General features: G+C 45.5%; 1 protein-coding gene across 9 annotated transcripts in view; it reads right to left on the bottom strand.

The window, feature by feature from the left end:
• The window catches only part of evi5b (ecotropic viral integration site 5b), a 34,153-nt gene extending 15,780 nt beyond the window's left edge, over positions 1-18,373 (bottom strand). For 3 of the 9 annotated variants that reach the window (XM_056414102.1, XM_056414099.1, XM_056414097.1), the window contains exons 1-4: positions 18,152-18,372; positions 11,478-11,704; positions 7,499-7,558; positions 2,282-2,471 (exon numbers count right to left, since the gene is read on the bottom strand). In XM_056414102.1, coding sequence (XP_056270077.1) covers positions 2,282-2,471; positions 7,499-7,558; positions 11,478-11,623 — 396 coding nt within the window. In that variant the 5' untranslated portion in view covers positions 11,624-11,704; positions 18,152-18,372. Of the gene's footprint in view, positions 1-2,281; positions 2,472-3,370; positions 3,853-3,890; positions 4,165-7,498; positions 7,559-11,477; positions 11,705-16,663; positions 16,756-18,151 lie in introns of those variants that run through there. The other 6 variants (XM_056414101.1, XM_056414100.1, XM_056414098.1 and 3 more) reach the window with 5 other exon arrangements.
• Between the last annotated feature and the right edge of the window lie 977 nt (positions 18,374-19,350).

Below are 19,350 nucleotides of genomic sequence, written 5' to 3' on the forward strand. Positions count from 1 at the left end.
TCAATATTCTGCGTTTTCCCACGAGCCTTTTGGTGTAGATGTGCAGGAAACCACATCACATGGAACCATGTCATTCCCCCGAATGAAATCTATTTCTCTTCAGCTGCTGTGGGTTTTTGAAAACATGAACACATCAGGGGGGTTTTTTTGCTGACAAGTGCAGAAAAGTGTTTTGCATAACAGAGCGAGTCTCTGTAAACCGAGGGGAAAAAACCGTACATTTCGTGGATGCCTCATGCGACCATCTGGTCATTACTACTTCTGTTAAATCACATAATAACACCCGTGCATGTTCACAGGTCCTGCCCAACACTTCCCCCATTAACCCACAGAGTGTGTGGCAAGAAACACAGAAACCCTGCACATGCAGAATATGTTCCATCTCATTTGCGTCCATCAACGGGTTCATGCAACATGGACTCCATGACAACACTCTGCTTTTCTGCATGTGAACGGATTACAGAAAACGGGCTTTCATTGGCCCGACCATGAGAAAGGCATCATCATTGGCGACGACGACGCAGTTTTAAGTGTCGCCCTCAATGCCGAGTGGCTGGGTGCAATTCAAAGCAATGAATGGACTAACAGGGTGCTTCCCCCGTAGGAGAGCAAGCGTCATCCAGGAATTATTTGCCGTGACCGTAATGACCTGGTCACGGGGAAACTGAGCAGCTGTACGTAAGAAAACGACAAGCTCCTCGCCGAGTCCCGAACGTCTATCCGTTATCAGAATGTCATCCGACAAAGCACAGGGTTGTCTGTTGTTCCACTGTCCTGCATGTACAGTTTGAATCACAACCTGCCATGGGATCGTCACAAGACCGTACCAGAGTAACGGGAACAATAAGCCACCTTATGTTTGCTGCAAATGTCAAGAACTAAAATAACTACTTCAAGGACACCGAGAACAAAGATAGCCTCTGGAGTTATTTCTGGACGGAGTAAACACTTCCACAGATACGGCCGTGGTGGCATTCAGAGCCTGATTGTAGCCTCGAAGTTTCTTGGAGAGTTTAACCCTCCTGTTACCTTTACATTTACTGACATATTTTACCCTCAGGGTCAATTTGACCCCAGCAATTAAAACCTCCAGAAAATTCTTAGAATTAATATTGTTTTCCAAGTTTAAGTGTGAGGTACTTTATGTTTGTTTGTTGACTACCTAAATAGCCCTTTAAATATATAAAAAAGTTGATATTTCTTATATGTTTGACACAGTGAAAAACAGCCTGGGGTCAAATTGACCCCAAAGAACACCGACGTTAAACATTGGATGGGGTCAAATCGACCCTAAAGGTAACAGGAGGGTTAAAGCCATTCCCATTAGGGTTCGCCGCTAAAGACTATTTTTCTATTCATTAATTAATTGACTTAATCTAAACGGTTAACCTCCCCGCCCCCCAAATCAACAAGTTGAGCATTTAATGTAGTTTCATTATATTTTGAGACACTACCATGCAGTACAAGATGACATGTAAACAAAGGATTAGATATTTAAGTTTAAAACCCTAGCTTGATATGTGCTATCAAGATGTGTTACTTGCGGTTCTGCAAACAAACGTCCCCCATGTCCTTACAGTCTGGAGTGAGTAGAGGTGGAATATAACATGTTTCTGTCGTGGGAGCATTATTTTTTCAGGGGATTTTAGTCTATAGAAATGCGTTATCCCTGACATCTTAAATGAAGATTTTGTAACAGAGAATCAAAATATGCTCCACATATTCTTACAGAGCACTGACCCCTGTTCGCAATCAAAATTGATGAGACCAAGCAATGCTGGTGTGTTGGCCTCAACATAAGCTCGGCGTTCATCTGCCCACGCTGCAGCGACACAGAGCGCCATCAGATTCATTGTTATTTCGAGATATTATGAGAGGATTTATCAAATATAAAAGGACAAAATATATATATTTTTGAATGCGTCGGTTTACATTTTTTATGTTGAAGCATTTTGATGCTTTGCCATTATTGATTATGCCGACTGGTCACGGCAGCCCTCATTTGAATCCAGAATATCAATGGAAAAATGTATTTGATTTGATTTCTTTATTTGGGACCTGGAATGATGGAATTCTGACAATTATCCTAAAAGAAAAAAAGAAAACACAAACAAATCATCTCTTAAATACATTTGTGAAACCGCAGCTCTATGACGGTCTTAACCTCGTTTTCAGCCGACGGGTCAAATGTGTCTCAGTAAGCTCCTAAAGCAGCCGGGCTTCGGTAAGCTCTTAAGCAGCGCTGCCCTACGCCTCGTCTGTCAGGCAGCCCCGAGCTCACCTTGAGCTGCTTCTCCTTCTTCTTGCGCACCTCCTCCCACTCGTTGACGATTCGCCCCCACAGGATCCACGAGTCCTCCTCCAGGTGCGAGAGGTTGGAGGAGGCAGAGGAGCTGGACACCAGGGAGGAGCCGCTGTTTCGCCTGGAGTCGTTCATGGAGCGCAGCGACTTGCTGTCCGTCTCTAGCAACCTGTGGGGAAGGCGAGGGGCAGGACGGGCCGTTAACGCTCTGCACAGGCAGAATATTGATGTTTAAGCAACAAAAAATGCATGTTTTAATCATTTAACACCTAAATGTCGGACCCTAGTCAAGAATACATAGTTCTTTGCCTGAGTAACACTAAAGACTCTCGATACAATCAATCACCTGCATTGTTTTACTCTTTTACAATGCCAAGACACTGTCTAAGTAAATATGTTGCTGTATTATTGTCCCCGTTGGTGCATGGAAATCAGTACCCGAAGAAATTTAAAGCAAATTCAATCAATGACGGAACAACATTGTGAACATCTTAAGAAATCAGGGTGTAAAGTTGGAGCATCCTGGTGGCCGAGTGGTATCACCCCCATGTTTTCGGCTGTGAATGGCCCAACAAAGACAAAATAGCATGTAGTAAAATTGTTTTTTTTTTCTATTGGGAAACAGCAGCCCAAAAAAGCGAGGCCATTTCGCAGCAAACAGACAAACCACATCCAGTGTTTACAATCCTGCACACATTTCAAGGGTCTAGTGCTAAAAATGGGAGACCTTATTTTTTTACTTTTCCTGACCCATTAAAGCTTTGTGACATCATCTCTGGTAAAACTTCAAAACAGCAATCAGCAGTCACAGTACCATTAAAAAGGGAGAATTTCCATACTTTTCGAAATTAATGTCAGCCCCTTAAAATCCTCTTATTCAGAATGTCACAAGAACTGTCAGGTTACGAACATCAAAAACAACATACACGCATTGACTGCACAAAGGGCTAAAAGGTAAACACTCGCTGCTACTAATTCTACTCGCAGCTGCTTTAAGGTCGGTTATAAAAGCAAGCAATGAATATTGGAGGAGAGTAAAATAAGCAATCAAGCAGGTCAATCTTGTACCGTATCACTTGTCAGTAACTCCAGCGACAAACTGATAAGAGTGACCCAATCGAGGATCGCTGTGCGGAGACAAAGAAGCCGGTCCCGCTTGTGACGGACGCGCAGAAGGCTCGGACACCTAATCTCGGAAAAAGGAGAAGACGAAGCAGCCCGGGCCTCCACACTGGAGCCTGTGACGTCACTGCTCCCAGGGTTACGGACAAATGTGGGTCGCGACGGAGCGACGTGTACGGACGGCGAAGACCCGGCCTGCAGCGGCGCTTCTGGCTCCTTCACTTAGCGCTTGGAACAAGGGGAAGAAAAAAAGCAGCCACCTTGCAAGCCAGACTGGAATTTCCTGCCGTTTCGATCCGGTCACAAACGCACGTACACGTGAACCTGAACAAACTCGCACCCCGGGTAATTATTCACCAGCAGTCAAACACAAGTCTGAAGCTTTACGAATACGAAATAGCAACAGAAAAAAAACTCTCGTCGAGCAATATGCAAAAAAAAGCCTTCACAATAATGTTAGCCTTACCACGATAAACTCATGGCGTACTCTTCATGCCGTGGTTTCTACGAATCGTGGAGCAACGGCTCGTCAGCGATGGGACTTCCACGTCCGTGTGACGCCACTGAAGGAACGCTCGGGGCCTCTCTATTTATCTGCTCTTCAGGGTACAAAGGCCTCTCCAAACACACAGACGCCCGGTGAGCCAGTGCAGGATGTGTGTCTGGAACATGCACATGAGAAAGTCCTCCCTCCCGCTGTTGCACTCGTCGACGCGGCACGAAGTTAGAAGATCGAGCCGGTTTGGCGGGTTGTCAGTGTGTCGCGGCAGACGAGAACGCGCGACCAGTGGCGGTTCGTCCATAGGGGGCGCTAGTGCGCCGCCCCTCTTAAAATTTGGAGATGAAAAAAAAAGAAGAAAAAAAAATTTTCCTGTCAAAAAACATTATATGCCAAATCATTTAAATAGTAAATATACCGTGTTGACGCGCTAATTGTGTGTGGGAGACCGTAAGCCCCTGTCAACAACCACTTAAGTTAATGTGAAAAAATATTATATATCGCCATTATCACGGAGAGAAGCCCCTCCCCTTTTTGGAGGCTATCTAACGCGTGTGTACGGCATCGATACAACATTTCAGTCGTTTTGGCAATGACGGCTTCTCATTGGCGGATGAAACCGGGAATCTTGGTGCGCACAAATGTGCGCACGCGATTGGATTATTCGGCAGATCAGAGACCCGTATGTTCCCTCAGCCCATAGAGCAGTGTTGCCAGGTCCGCGGTTTTCCTGCGGAATCGGGCCACTTTTGAAGTGTTGCGCGGGTTGAATTTGTTGTCCTTGGTTCGGGTAGACCTATTTTGCATGCAAATTACATGAATATCTTTCAATAAAAATCCATATTTTAAATGAAATAATTTATTCATACCCAAATCCTACCAAACTGACTCCAGATCAGCACGTACACATTTTATTTATGATAATATACTGTATAATTACACAAGGCCATTTTAGGACCTAGGTGAAATAACTTGAGGGAAAACTGCTTTTAGTGCTGGCAAACTAAACATATGTTGTTACTTTGTAGATATTACAATACATTTGGCAATGATAGCAATGCTGTTGGACTTTAAAAGCAGTGTATATGGTTTGGCACGGGCATATTTTGAGTTCTGATATTGGGCTGGTTTTATCTCACAGACCTGGCAACCCTGCCAGGGAGCTCCACCTCCACGCAGGTACGCGAGCAACATAGCTAGCAGAAGCTTTATGTTAGTATGGCGTCGGTGACTGAAAACTCTGTGGTATCTCTACGCGAAAGACCTTTCAATCGACGGTCAGATATTGACAAGAAGAGGCTGAAAGAGTTGGGACCCGAACATCCGTAATTAAAAATTCAGCAGCAAATCGCTGACCGCGGGAGGACGTACACCCGGAGATTCTCCTCTAGCCGATATGCTAACCGGAGCTGGTTAGCTGAATGCTCCATGAGTAATTCGTTTTTTGTTTCCCCTGTCTGTTGTTCCAAAGTCCTGGGACTGAAACTCTCTGGACTACAACGGGGTGAGGGATCTACAGAGCTTCAGACAAGTGTAAAGCACGAATCTTGCCGCAGTTATCTAGCTAAGAGCATGGAGCTAACTCGCTAACAGCTGTGAGCGAGTTAGCTTCATGCAGAGCAGTAGGAGACCGAACTGGCATCGAAACACAACGAAGAAGTTCTGAAAAACAGACACATTCCCTCCAGAATAATGAAACAGGCTGGTTACAGATATGATTGACTTTAACCAGAGAGTTATTGAGAAGTTTGCCAACTTTAAAGAGAGGAGGGCTACTTGTCTTTACAGTAGTGGGTCTGCTCTGTCACCCAATGTAACATGTGATCTCTTTCTGACTCTATTCTGCTCTGAACCTCTTTCCTGTGAGGGTGAAACTCTTTTATTTTGCAAACCTCTGAAACCCAACCCAATGTTCCTTAAAGCTGCTCTGAACCTCTCATGCCCAAAGTCACAGTGTGTTGATAGTTGTTATTGGACAGTGTTGAACACGCTGTGTTCTTGAAATAAAGCTTTGTTTTTGACAATATTCTACTCAAAACCTCTTTTCTTCTCATTGTTGAGTGCTATTTAAACTGCGCCCCCCCCCCCCAAAAAAATTCACCAGCCGCCACTGCGCGCGACCAATCGGAAGCAAAGCTTGTTAAAGGCCCCCCCCCCCCCCTCTCCGCTGTGTGTTAGGGGTGGAGGCAGGGGTCAAAGGGCAGATGAACAACAAGCACCAATCGATACACGACTTCCGTTCCCCAGATGGGAGTCTGTTCATTCGGGGGAATTTGGGAGAATATGAAACAAACTGAAATGGTGAGTTTTTGATCTTCCGCAATGGAGGTGGTGGGGGGGGGCATCCCAAAGTGTCATTACATTACATAACATTACATGTCATTTAGCAGACGCTTTTATCCAAAGCGACTTACAATAAGTGCATCAACCTAGAGTACAAACTAAGAACACCAAGAATACAGAAAGTAACATTTCCTCAACATAGTCGAACTACAAAAGTACCACAATAAGAGCCATTTAAGTGCCACTGAAGTGCTAATCTGTGTTTTAATCCAGATGTAGTCAGAAAAGGTGTGTTTTCAGTTTCCGGCGGAAGCTGTAGAGACTTTCTGCTGCCCTGAGGTCAGTGTCACTTGGCATTCTGGAGCGGTAGCCGCGGTGGGCGTACCGATGAGTCGGCGACCTCCGCATTCAAACAAGAGCGCCGCTGTCTTCTTCGCTGGAGTCGACCGCGACACGGTCGCAAACTCTGGGCCGCGCGGCTTGGTTTCCATGCCGACGCGGGGAGCACCGGCCATGGGCGAGAGTCCCGGCGGAGGAAGAATTCACGACAGCTGCCAACGGAGGGGCGTTGCGTCAGCACTCGAATGCGGTGGGAACAATGAAGCGCGTCAGGGGGACGGCACAGAGGATACATCTCAACTCACAAAGGATCTGTCGGGTTCGATGCGCGGCCATCGTTACAGATCACTGCCAATGATCAGACGTGCCCTCGTATCTGTGGTGGGATACCGTGCAGAGTTGCAGGGCATCTGCAATAAATGAAGATCTCTACGACTAGGCATGCTACGATGTAGATTTGTGGAGATATTATTACCAGTTTCATGCACAGGAGGCTCTGACGCAACACGTCCTGGCTCCTTTTCTAGGAGGCAGGTTGCCTGACTTATCTGTTCAACTTGCAGCAGGAAAACGAGGAGTCTCCTCAGACCCAGGCCTGTTCTCGGTTTTAATTTGCACACTTCAGACAATACAGTAAACCCTCTTTTGGTAACTAGGGTTACAAAAGAGTCGGCACACTCTGTCATGGATGGCAAAGATGCAAATTGTGTGAATAAAGCCAACATGCAGGCACATCTGGCTCGAGTTTGAATGCCAAGTGAGAAGAAAGGAAGCAGCAAAAACCAACTCGCTTCTTAGCAATTTTAGAATTAGAATACAGATATCAAACCACCACTCTGCATACAATAGTCCAGAATATCAACAAGTAACAAGAACTCAAATGTCAAAACCTATTTTCCTCTTTCATTCCCTCTATAACCTGCAGGTTGTGCAGTCTACCACCCACATCTTACCCGTTATGCATCTCGCCCCAGATGCTGTTGAGCCGTAGGAAGAGACGGTCTAAAATGAGGCTGGAGCCAAATATCACACACACACACACACACACACACACACAGAGACACACAGAGACACACACACACAGAGACACACACAGCTTCACTTCGGTCCAGGCCAAACTGGGTAAAACACCTGGAAGCCAGCAAATAACTGACAAACAAAGTAATTCCAAAACCTGCAAAGAGCACACAATGACATAAAATGCACGCGCCCCCCCCCCCCCCCCCCAAGGAACAAAAACACAAAACTTTCTCAACAGACGAGTTAAAACCTCCCCAAAAATAAAAAGAATCCTCCAGAACTTGTCAAAGTTCTCCCTCCAGGTGGGAAAGGGCGGTGAAGTGCCATGGCAATTGCGTCGTCGGTGGATCTGTTTTGACGATATGCAAATTGCCATGGGTCCAGCGTGGCAGGCAACATGGAACAAATGAAGTCCTTGACCAACCTCTCAAGCATTTACTGACAATCGAGGTGAGGGCTACGGGTCTCCAGTCATTCAGGCAGGTTACCTTGGGGTGTTTGGGGACAGGCACAATGGTGGACATCTTGAAGCTCTCAGGAACAACAGCCTGGGACAGGGAGAGGTTGAAGATGTCTGCGAAGACTCCTGCCAACTGGTCTGCACATGCTCTGAGGCGCGCCCGGGATGTGGTCGGGACCTGCTGCCTTCCGGATGTCCACCGCTTGAAGGCTCTGCGCACGCCGGCCTCTGAGATGATCAGCAGGCTGGTCTCCTCGGCGGCGCTGCCTTGGCGGGCTGCCGTTCACGTCGAACCGAGCGAAGAATGTATTTAGCTCGCCTGGGAGGGAGGTAGAGGAGTTCTCTTCACCGCTGGTTCTCCCTCTGAAGTCCGTGATTGTCTGTAGCCCTTCCACACACCTCTCACCCCATGGCCCTCGCGCTTCTCCTCCACCTTGTTCCTGAACTCCCGCTTGGCAGAGCCGATGGTCTTCGGAGGTCGTGGCGGGCTCTTTTGTATTCCGCCATATTCCCGAGTCAAAGGCGGTGTTACGCGTCGAGTGCAGCGAACATCGCCATTTATCCACGGTTTCTGGTTGGGATAAATCCGAACCGACTTGGTAGGAACAACGTCATCTATGCATTTCTTGATGAACCCGGTGACTGAGGACGCGTACTCCCTGGCGTTGTTGTCCGACGCGACCCTGAACATATCCCAGTCCGCACGTTCAAAACAGTCCTGTAGCATAGACTCCGATTGGTCCGACCAGCGTTGCACTTCCTTCACAGCGATTGGTTGCTGCTTGCCTCTGCCTGTAGGCGGGAGTAGTTGGATGGAGCGGTGGTCCGATTTGCGAGCGGTGGGCGGAGGAGGGCTTTGTATCCATCCCGGAAGGAGTGTAGCAGTGGTCTAGATCCGCTCCCCTCGTGTTGCTTTTTATGTGTTGGTAAAACTGGAGAACTTTCTTCAGGTTCGCTTTGTTGAAGTCCCCGCCACAATAAAAGCAGCCTCGTGTGCCGACTCCTGCTCGCTGATCGCCCGTAGAGTTCCTTCAGCGCTATGTCCGTGTTAGCTTGAGGCGGAATGTACACAGCAGTTACGGTGACTGCTGTAAACTCCTTGATAGCCAGAATGGTCGACACAAGAGCATTAGGTACTCCAGGTCCGGGGAACAGAACGACTTGAGAGTATGTACATGACTTTGGTTGCACCAAGATCTGTTTATCATGAGACATACCCCTCCACGATCTTTACCAGAGAGAGTCTTTGTTCTGTCCTTGCGGTGGACGGAAAATCCCGCCGGTTCGATGGCTGAGTCGGCAACATCCTCCGACATCCATGTCTCCGTAAGGCAGATGATGCAGTTGTCCTTAGTTTCCCGGTGGAATTGAATACGAGCCTGTAGCTCGCATAGCTTATTGTCCAAAGACTGTACATTTGCCAGTAAAATGGTGGGTAGTGGGGTCGATTGGCTCGGCGTCTCAGCCTAACCAGCACGCCAGCTCGCTTCCCCTCCGTCGGCGGCTTTGCGTGAGATCGCGCCTAAAATGGACGGAGATAGTTCCGCTACTGTTCCTGGCGGGACGTCCGAGTAAGAGTTGAAAAACTCTGGTAGGCGGCGAGCAACTGCCGATCCAATCTCCAGAAGTGTGCATCTGTCGTACGTTAACCGGCTGCTAACGTTTTGTGCAAAAATAGTCGCAATAAGAAGAATAAATATAAAAAAACTGCTACAAAATCCGGGAGCTCGCAACACAGCGGCCATCACGTACGGCGCCACACACACACACACAGAGACACACAGAGACACACACACAGATACACACACACAGAGACACACACAGCTTCACTTCGGTCCAGGCCAAACTGGGTAAAACACCTGGAAGCCAGCAAATAACTGACAAACAAAGTAATTCCAAAACCTGCAAAGAGCACACAATGACATAAAATGCACGCGCCCCTCCCCCCCCCCCCCAAGGAACAAAAACACAAAACTTTCTCAACAGACGAGTTAAAACCTCCCCAAAAATAAAAAGAATCCTCCAGAACTTGTCAAACTCAAGATTTGTTTTTTCTTTCTTCCGACCATATTTTACGAGTCAGCGAGTTGGCAAGTCCCGACCTGCTGGGCGTCACTCTCTCTCCTGAAGGTATGTGTGCAGATACGATCAGGAGGGGGGGGGGGGGGATGAGCAGAATCATTCTACGCCAGTCAAGGAGAAAATAATAACAACATAAAACAAAGGTTTGAATACTGACATGAAAATGTGGATACAAATCTGCAAACAATTTTTTTTTGAGAACTTTGTATTACAGTTTTAAAAGTCATGTAAATTGTTTAATCACTCCAGTCATTCGTTTTAGTACTATGCCAGTATTATAATTAATAATCAAAATTGGATGGGTCCGAATTCCACTATTAAATATATATTTTAAGTTCAGATTTTTTGATTGGACAGCCTTCATGTACTATACTTTTCAAAACGTTCGTCATTTCATTCATAATCTGCAACAACAACAAAAAGATTCCCTTCACAGTTAAGTTTAACGTATCTCGTCTCAGCAACAAGGATACTGACTTAGGCCATTATCCACACTTCCACGTTTCTATTTTTAAAACACATATCTTTGCTGATGGGGTCGTAGCCGTCCCGAAATGTCTTTCCCTGATTCGTGAAGGCCCCGATCACATGACCCTTTTCATGGAAGAAAACAAACCCGCCAGGGAATAATTTCATCAAGGATGACAAATTTAAAGTGTTACTTGCTTTGTTGTCTTTACTTAGCAGCTGTTGTGCAGTTAAATTCTGCAATCTGATTCCTGTTTACACTGTCAGGCGCATGCCCGGTCTACGTGAATGGTCATGTGATATGTGTTTTCAGAAGGTTTCCGTGGGCACGGGGATCATTTCGAAAACGACAGAGATCGTTTTGGGTTTTAAAACTCGGTTTTAAAACAAAAATGTATTAGTGTTGATGTAGCCTGAAATACATACCTGCAAACTCATAAGGGGTGAAAAAGGTGACAACGGGGGGGGGGGGGATGAAGCCTCAAAGCTTTTAGAACTACAACTACGGTCATTTTATTGTCCTGACCACAAATCTAAATAATGATAATAAACAGTTTAAGAACAAAAGGTCCTCCGCTCAAAATAGCTGAGTCAGGATTTGATGACAATTGCCCAACGGAATCAGACACCATTATTTTAATCATAACAATTGAGTAAATTTGTATTTATAAGTTCCATTTTGTTGCAAAGTTGAGAATACAATGTTTAATTCAAGCTTTATGTTGCCTTCCACATAGAATAATGATCCCAGCCTCTCACACACAGCATACAGACTCCCCAATTGTTATTGTTTTAAACAATCCCAAAAAGCAGCTTATATGCCAAAAAGCCCGCCTGTGTTGTCCATCTCTGTGGAACCGACGACTGAAGACGCGTTACCAAACCCCGTGAGACTTGCTCACCTGTTCTGCTGCTCTAGCTTGGCGAGCAGCTCCACATCGTCGGGACTGAGCTGCGGCGGCGAGGACGGCGAGACGGCGGGCGAGGACAGAGACGTGGAAGAGGAGGTGGTCTGCAGCGACGTGGGCGTGGCCACCTGGCTAGACATCTGACTGACCGTGTGGGACACCGAGTTCTTCACCCATGAGAGAGTAGAACTCAGCTTACCAGCAACCTTGTCTGTCGCCACCTGCAGGGGATGGAGACACATTCACCAATGACACCTCAGCAATAACATTTGGGCTGTATTTTTCTTTTTTTGGGTGGGGGGGGGGGGGATATTTTTTGCATTTTCCATCCACTTCACAGGGCGGTCCAACCTGAAGCAGACAGCTTCTTAACTTCTCTCTGCGTCAGCTTGGCTTCGCTTAAATCAAACCAAATTTAAACAAAATATCTGGCAAAACCATTTAAAGAAAAAGTCCCACCGTTCTTATCTTGCAGCTACTGAACATCATAACATCCCGACACCTTTTGAGCGCTTCATAATTTGTCTGGTTAGAGAGGCACCGGCAGCACAGATCCAGCAGTCGGTATAGTCTTAAAATCGAGCCAAGAAGTTTTAACCTAGTGTTAGCAAATGAATGTCTCGCTTTCTGATGCCAAGACTTGCTGATTTAATATATAGTGTTGGATGGTGGATTGATTGACAATCAATTCACTCAATTTAAAAAGTGAGCTAATTTATGAAGATTATTATTGCACAACAGGCCACATCACTACCAGTGCTTCCCCTACCATTCTATCAGGGTGGCGGCCCACCCCCCTGAAATCTCCACCCGCCACCCTGTAATTTTCTCTATCGCGCCAGATTACAGCAGAAGTAATGTACGATCCTTTTCTTAAAGACGTCTTTGTTCTTTTATTAAACTTAACGTCTGTTATTGATCGTCTCTACGCAACAGCATGTCATTGCAGAGACGGCGCCGCTCGCCGTGGGTCCCTTTCCTTTCTCAGGGGGGGCATCGTGAAGGAGTTAAGCTTAGGGCACCAACATGGCTAGCGGCGGCACTAGTCCCGCCCCCCTGAAGCTGTAAACCTAGGGGAAACACTGACTACTATATGCATGCCTGAAAGCATTCCGTCAGTGCTCCAATAACCTACTTCAGACATTCGGCACGCACAGTAATGACAAAAGCCCGACAAATTGCAGACAAGTACTTGGATCGGCGCTCGGCAATGGTCCATAAAGAGAGACCACGGAGAGGATGAATGCAGGGAATCGTCTAGACACTCCTACCTGCTATTCCAAATCAATCTGCGTTCAGCTGCTAACATAATCCATGAGGAAATCCAGTCTGTACTTATTCAGAGAGAACCACGCATAAGAAGGAAAAAACACAATTAATTTGTCACAACTGCTCCCCGGACGGGAATCCACTCCTCAGACGTTCGGCCGGTCCAACGACGCCCGGCGCTGAAGTCATCTGCCGATCACACCGTCAGGAAGGGTCAAAGTGCTCCACTAGAGATTATAGGACTTATTTGAGTCTCCTGCTGAAATCAATGTACAACAGGTCGTGGTCAGCACAAAAAAAAGAAACTCGATCTGAAATTCACCTCACACAGGAAACAAAAAAAAGATATAGTAGTCTATATCTTTATAGATAGATATATTTTAGTTGTACAGCCTTCTGAAAGTCTGAATACTGCTACAAGGCTAAACATGTCATGCCTCTTACTCTCTCACTCTGTGTGAAATGATGAGTCATTTTTCCGTGAGTATCAGGCCTACAGAGGGCCGGAGACACAGCAGAGAAGAAGAGAGAAAGGTTTTGTGGTAAATGTGGTGATAAGAGTGTTACAGACTGAGAATATCTTAGCTGCGGTGTTTTTTACCGTCCTGTAGACAAACACCGAGTGACTTAACGGTTACCACACGGAGATGGAGTTGGACGTGTATTTAACAGTTGGTTATCTTTGTAGATACAAATATAGAGTACCGTAGATCAGATTTTAAGAGAACTGTTTGGACGATGATGAAATGTGATAGCGTTGATGAGAAGTGTGTGCAGGAGTAGGCAACAGGACCAATAACTATATATTATTTCTTAAAGTGGACAAGCTGCAGCCGACAGGGCGTTCTCATGACCCAGTGGTTATGACGCATACAAGATAAACGCAGCGTCCCAGGTTTTACAGTAGTCGGCAGTAGTTGCATGTCATCCCCCTCTCCCCACATATCGCGTCTGCAGCAACACGCTGACCCATCGACTGCAATAAAGGCAAACACATGTCACAAAGACAACCGGAGGAAACAGACTGTAGTGCACACCTAGTTTAAAACACTCAACAAGATAAACTAGAACTCCAATTGGCATTAGTTGCATGCCAATTGGATAAAAATTGACCACGCTATGGTAAAAAGAAGATGTTGACCTTTTCATGACCTTGACCTTTGACTCAATCGATCCCAAAATCTAAGCAAATGGTCCCCAGATAATAACCAATCATCCCACCAAATTCCATGCGATTCGGTTTAATACTTTTTGAGTTATGCGAATAACACGCAAACACGCACGCACACAAATAAATACACGGCGATCAAAACATAACCTTCCGCATTTTCAATGCGAAGGTAATGGTGCGGCATTAAAGCTACTGTATATTACATTACACATTCTAGGTGTTGCCTGTGCCTAGTCCAGTCTGAAATGGAGAGAAAACAGGAAGCTGGTCCACCAAACCTGAACTGTTTTCATAACAACACCCTGTTCCTGAGCGTTCACTGCGGGGGGGCATGTTGACTGACCTCCATCGACACGACGACACGACCGGCAGCTAAACTAACAGATCCACACCCTGGAGATGCAACAGGCCGGCTGCATTAAAAGAGCCTGGCCAGATGACACCGCGATGACAACTAGGCCATAGAAGGCAACACTCGCTTTGTAGAAAAGAGGATATTAAGAGCAGCAACGGTCTGTGGAATATGCATATAGATACTTTTTTTATTACAAAAATTATATACATATTTTTAAAAATCAGTGGAAGACAAAGCAGTGAGCCTTGGGTATTGTTATCATTATGTCACTGTAATAGTATTGTGGGATTGTATCAGGGTTCTTACACATTTTGACCAATGGATTTCCATGACTTTTAACCAAATTTCCATGACCAAACTGAAATCTCGGTATATACATGAACATTTTAGAAAATGTTGCATTTTAGAAAATGTTGCGTACTTATATTTTGAGCGTCTTTCTTTAAAAAACATATTAATGATTTCAAACTCGGCGTAAATGAACATGTGATAACAAATTTCCATGACTTTTCCAAAACTTTCCTGATTTAAATTTTTTTCCAGGACTTTTCCAGGCCTGGAAATGACCATTTTGAAATTCCATGACTTTCCCATGACCGTACGAACCCTGTTGTATTGCATATTTTGTGGATAAAATCTAGTTGAGCGAGCAAAGTTTCTTCCTTGATTTCTTAAAATGTTCCGTTCCAGTTTGATTCACGGATAACGTGTCCCCGATCGCTGTCTCACATCAACTAGTCCTAAAATCAGACAATTCAAACTGGGATGCATCCCTTATGATATCCGTCTACGTCGCTGTGTTAGGATCTTCAGAGCGTTTTTATTTGTCCATAAAAATCAGAACATTGCTCACACAAACAATAAATCAGCAAATGTGAAAACGGAGGTAGCATTTACTCGCTGCGACTGAATTCACGTAAATCACAGAGCCGGAATATTTTGTGGGTCTGTGCAGTGCACTCTGACTCAGATACCAATCAGCACACTTTCCATCTCAACGGCACAACGGCAAAAGCAATTCTGGGAGTCCAATGAATTAAAACATGATTGTGATTACAAAGAAACGACAGTCACAGGACATCTCATCTTCCTCACAGCCACATGAATCCACTTATGTAGAACTGCAATTAACTTTAAGGAAATCGAAGAATTACTTCTGTTATTTCTGTGAAAAGAATCAGGCAATGTTGGTGGTATATGGGAACATTAATTTTAAAAAGCCTGTGTTTCTTTTCGCCCTATGCCAGCTCTACTTATTTTGTTGACTCGTTGAGCCAGGCCACTGAGGCCAGCATTGTGTCTGTAAACTTTCTCTCGGAAATCAAAAAAGGAAATGTAAGGGCATGAGGTGTCTTCACGAACTGAGAAAAGTGGAGAGAAAAGATGAACCATGTGGAGGTACGGCGTGGACCTGGCCCGGTTTATGTGTGCTATTATTAAATCTGATTATCAATGTATCTCGTGAATGAACCCTATTCATTGATTTTTCTATTTATAAAACCTTGGGGGGGAGGGGAATAAAACAAATGCCACTGTGCCTTATTGTAGTTTTTTTCTTTCTTTTTTAAGCAGACTAAAAATGACATAAATTCAGGGACCAAAATATGAGCAACCAAAACCTCTACTTAGCCAGGAGGACGGGGGGGGGGCCTTGAGGCTTTGAGAGGCGTCCAGGTGGCGACACATTCCTTCTAGCGAGCCCCGCGAACTGAAGCAAGGCATCCCTCTGAGTCCTGGATACGGGAGGTCGCTCCTGCTTTCGTCTGCCAAAGAACTCAGAAGGGCAGCCGAGACGCAGCGTGCATCGCTAACGAAACGCACAGCGAGGCAGCGAGAAAACCTCGGCGAGAACGACGCCACGAGACGATTGGGGAACCGAGAAAGGCCGACGGCAGAACAGAGAAGCGTTTCCTTTCTCCCGGTTCAAAATGCACGGCACCCAACGGATCCCAAAAGGGGACTGTTGCAGACTCTTCTGCCCCAGCGAGTGTAAAAGTTTATCCGGTGGTTGTTGGGGTTTTTTAACGGCGTCATCCGAGGGGCTTTTTTCTTGCTCTTGCTTCCCTTTCATCGCTTGCCACTTCTAAGCAGGGAAAGAAGAACGGAAAACGTCTGGCCCAGCAGGAGAGAGCATGGCTGTCTTCGGGGAAACATTTTGTCCATGTGCTGCGTGAGGGTATCAACGCACGCAATAACACGCACACGGAATATTTAGCCGTGGCTAGTTTACTCTGTGGGAGTGACCGCTCGGGTCAATCTGACACACGGACTGCTCGGCGGCGAAAGCGTGTGCAGACTCCACCGCCTGCATCCTCGACTGGCATACGGTCTTCCACAGGCTACGTCAGCGGTGTGTCCACGCGTGGCATGACTTGAAAAGCTCACCTCTTTTACTTGCACTCATTTTGTTCGACAGATGCCTCGACAGTCACTCAACTGTTTCTTCTCCTGTTGTGAGATCTCCCAAAATAACACGACTGAAAAGTAGAAGCAAAGTATAAAAGACACAAAGGAGTAAAGCTTGTGAAGGTTTCATCTCTAGTCGCACAGGCACGAAAAACAAGCAAGCGAGTGGGAGGTGTTCGTTACATAAAGCGCCTGGCCAGCCATGACCTCCCAGGAAACTCATTTTACACCAATAGAAGTGTCACTACGCATGATAAGCTCATTCCCTATGAGGGAATCCTAATAGGATTTCTTCCAGGGTGTTTCTTTATTTCCTTTTGGCAAGAAAAAATACTTAAAATAACAGTGAACTTTTCCACTCCATCTCCTGTTAGCTATAGTCATTGGTGGAGCACAATGTGCTTTCTCGCCTCTGAGCTCATGAAAAAAGATGAGGTTCTAGGTGAGGAATCTGATGAGAGTATAACATTACATTTAAGGGAGGAATGTAGTTGCTCTGAATATCAATAGCCCACATCCAATTTCCCCAGTTTGCTGGATCGACATGCTGTGAGAAGTACAGAGTACGTGTGAGAGAGATATACAGTGTTAAAGTCATGATCAGCAAGTTCACCAAAACACTTTTTTTCACAACAGCATCAGCGGGAACGTTTCCTTTCCTCTCACATCCTCATCCTCGCATATATTTAAACCAGCAAAAAGTACTTTCTGCTGTTTTAAAAAGTTTAAACTAAATATCTGGCCACACAGCCGCGTTGTTGTTGTTGTTGTTGTAACTCTGCAGTCTGAGTTAAATATAACTTCGGTTTGAACACAGCCGATGCCTCGAGCTATATACGATGCCCTTGGCCCCCCCCCAAAAACCCAACAACAGTTAGTTTAAAGGCAGTTTTAACAGAGGACCGCTGCTTTACACAGAGGAGATGTCTCTGCGCCTTTTATGGCTCGCTGGTGTTCGAGCTGAAATGGAGAACTGGCATCAAATGCAACAGTCTGCGGTGTCTTTTCCTCCCAGAAGCCTCCAACGTTGGCGAGTTCGCCGAGGTTTACAGTAGTTTACAGTAGTTTAAAGTACTTTAAAGTAGGTTTACAGTAGTTTTACATCGGTACGTTAACGTGACTTTGCCGAGCAGCGGGAGAATTTTTTTTTTATCCACGTACATTATAGTTTCTTTCCAGCTGATAGACGGAGCCCTTCGCGAGCCAATTAATTAGCTAGTTTTTCCCCTCAAACTTTTAAGCTAGACTCACAATGACATGACTGTAAACCAGCGACACAACCTAATATTGCGACTAAGTAAAGACAAGAGTTCAGTCTTGACACCGTCTACTTTCTGGAAGTAATGTCACACCGTTCACTTGGAGTCATACGTTGGTAACTTCTAAGTCGCTTTACGAGTTAGTGTTCACTCCAGTACTTAGTCGGAGCCCGAAGGTGAAAAAAAAGCAACAAGAACATCTTTTTACCTTGACGCGTTTTCAACCAGCCACAGCAAACGTCGTCTGCTTCCCATGCACCAAAGTATGATCCCACAGTTACAAGAAAAACACTGCTTTCCGACCACTTTACCCGAGTACATCAGCTATTTCTTCCCACGTTAGCATCGCTTAGTTTCCACTTGAAAGCTAGCCAGTGGTGAGTGAGCTAGCTCGTTCCCATTGACTCTCTGGTCCAGCCCATGCAGCCGTCTCATACGTGTACACAAACGTCTGCAGAGCTCGGACAGACCGCGGCGGCCTACCAACTGTTTACATCGCACAGAGCATGCGCCCTGGGCCCGAACCCGACTCAGCACCGCCATCTAGTGTTCGTGATAAGTAACTACACACCAGAAACCTTTAACTGGGCTATTTATTTGTAGCCATTCGGAAAAAGGAAATGCTGAATGTACAAATATTTGTTTGTGGGTGGAAGGAGAAGGAAGAGTGTAGTAATGTTGCTCAAATCACTTTGTTGCAAACAAACCTTTGACTATGTCACATAAAGTATCTGGTGTTGGGTAGTAAACGAACTAAAGTGAGGTCAAGCAGGTCATCCTGGTTGAACCACTGTAGGCTACTCGGTAACATATGTATTAAAAACAACCGGTTGAGTGCCACACTAGTCGTTAGGGTTATCCAGAGGGCATGCCAGCACCACTGACATTTTTTTCAGTTATGGCTACAGCACCACCTGTAGGGTAGACCTCATTTGTTTGACTTGTTTACAAACTTCTTGTAGATTATATCACAGTTTTAGAGCCCGGCCGTGACACTATTCAGATGTTTCACATTGCATTTTGGAAACTTTACATGTCTAGTGATGTGGGCTAGCAAACCATCAGGAGTTTGAAATTGTAACCGATATCAAAATGTGGATAGAGCATTTCAAATTTGGCAGAAGTCAGAATTAGACAATGTGTTTAGGAAACATGAGCCACCAAAAGGGAGTATCTCAGACTCAAATCACTGTCAATCATTATGTCACCAAGTGACATGAAACCTCACCTTGAGATTTATTGAAGTAACAGTTAAATTTAAGCCCAGCACACTATAGGTCTCAGGCTTCCTAGTCAGTATCTCACCTATAATCACTTACCTGAAGTTCATTGTTCTGAGAAAAGACACTTCCGTTGGAATAGGCTGGAAGAACGAATGCCGTTGCGACAGCGGTCATTCAATTGAGG

This window comes from Pseudoliparis swirei, chromosome 5, assembly GCF_029220125.1.
Source record: "Pseudoliparis swirei isolate HS2019 ecotype Mariana Trench chromosome 5, NWPU_hadal_v1, whole genome shotgun sequence".
NCBI classification, from domain to species: Eukaryota; Metazoa; Chordata; class Actinopteri; order Perciformes; family Liparidae; genus Pseudoliparis; species Pseudoliparis swirei.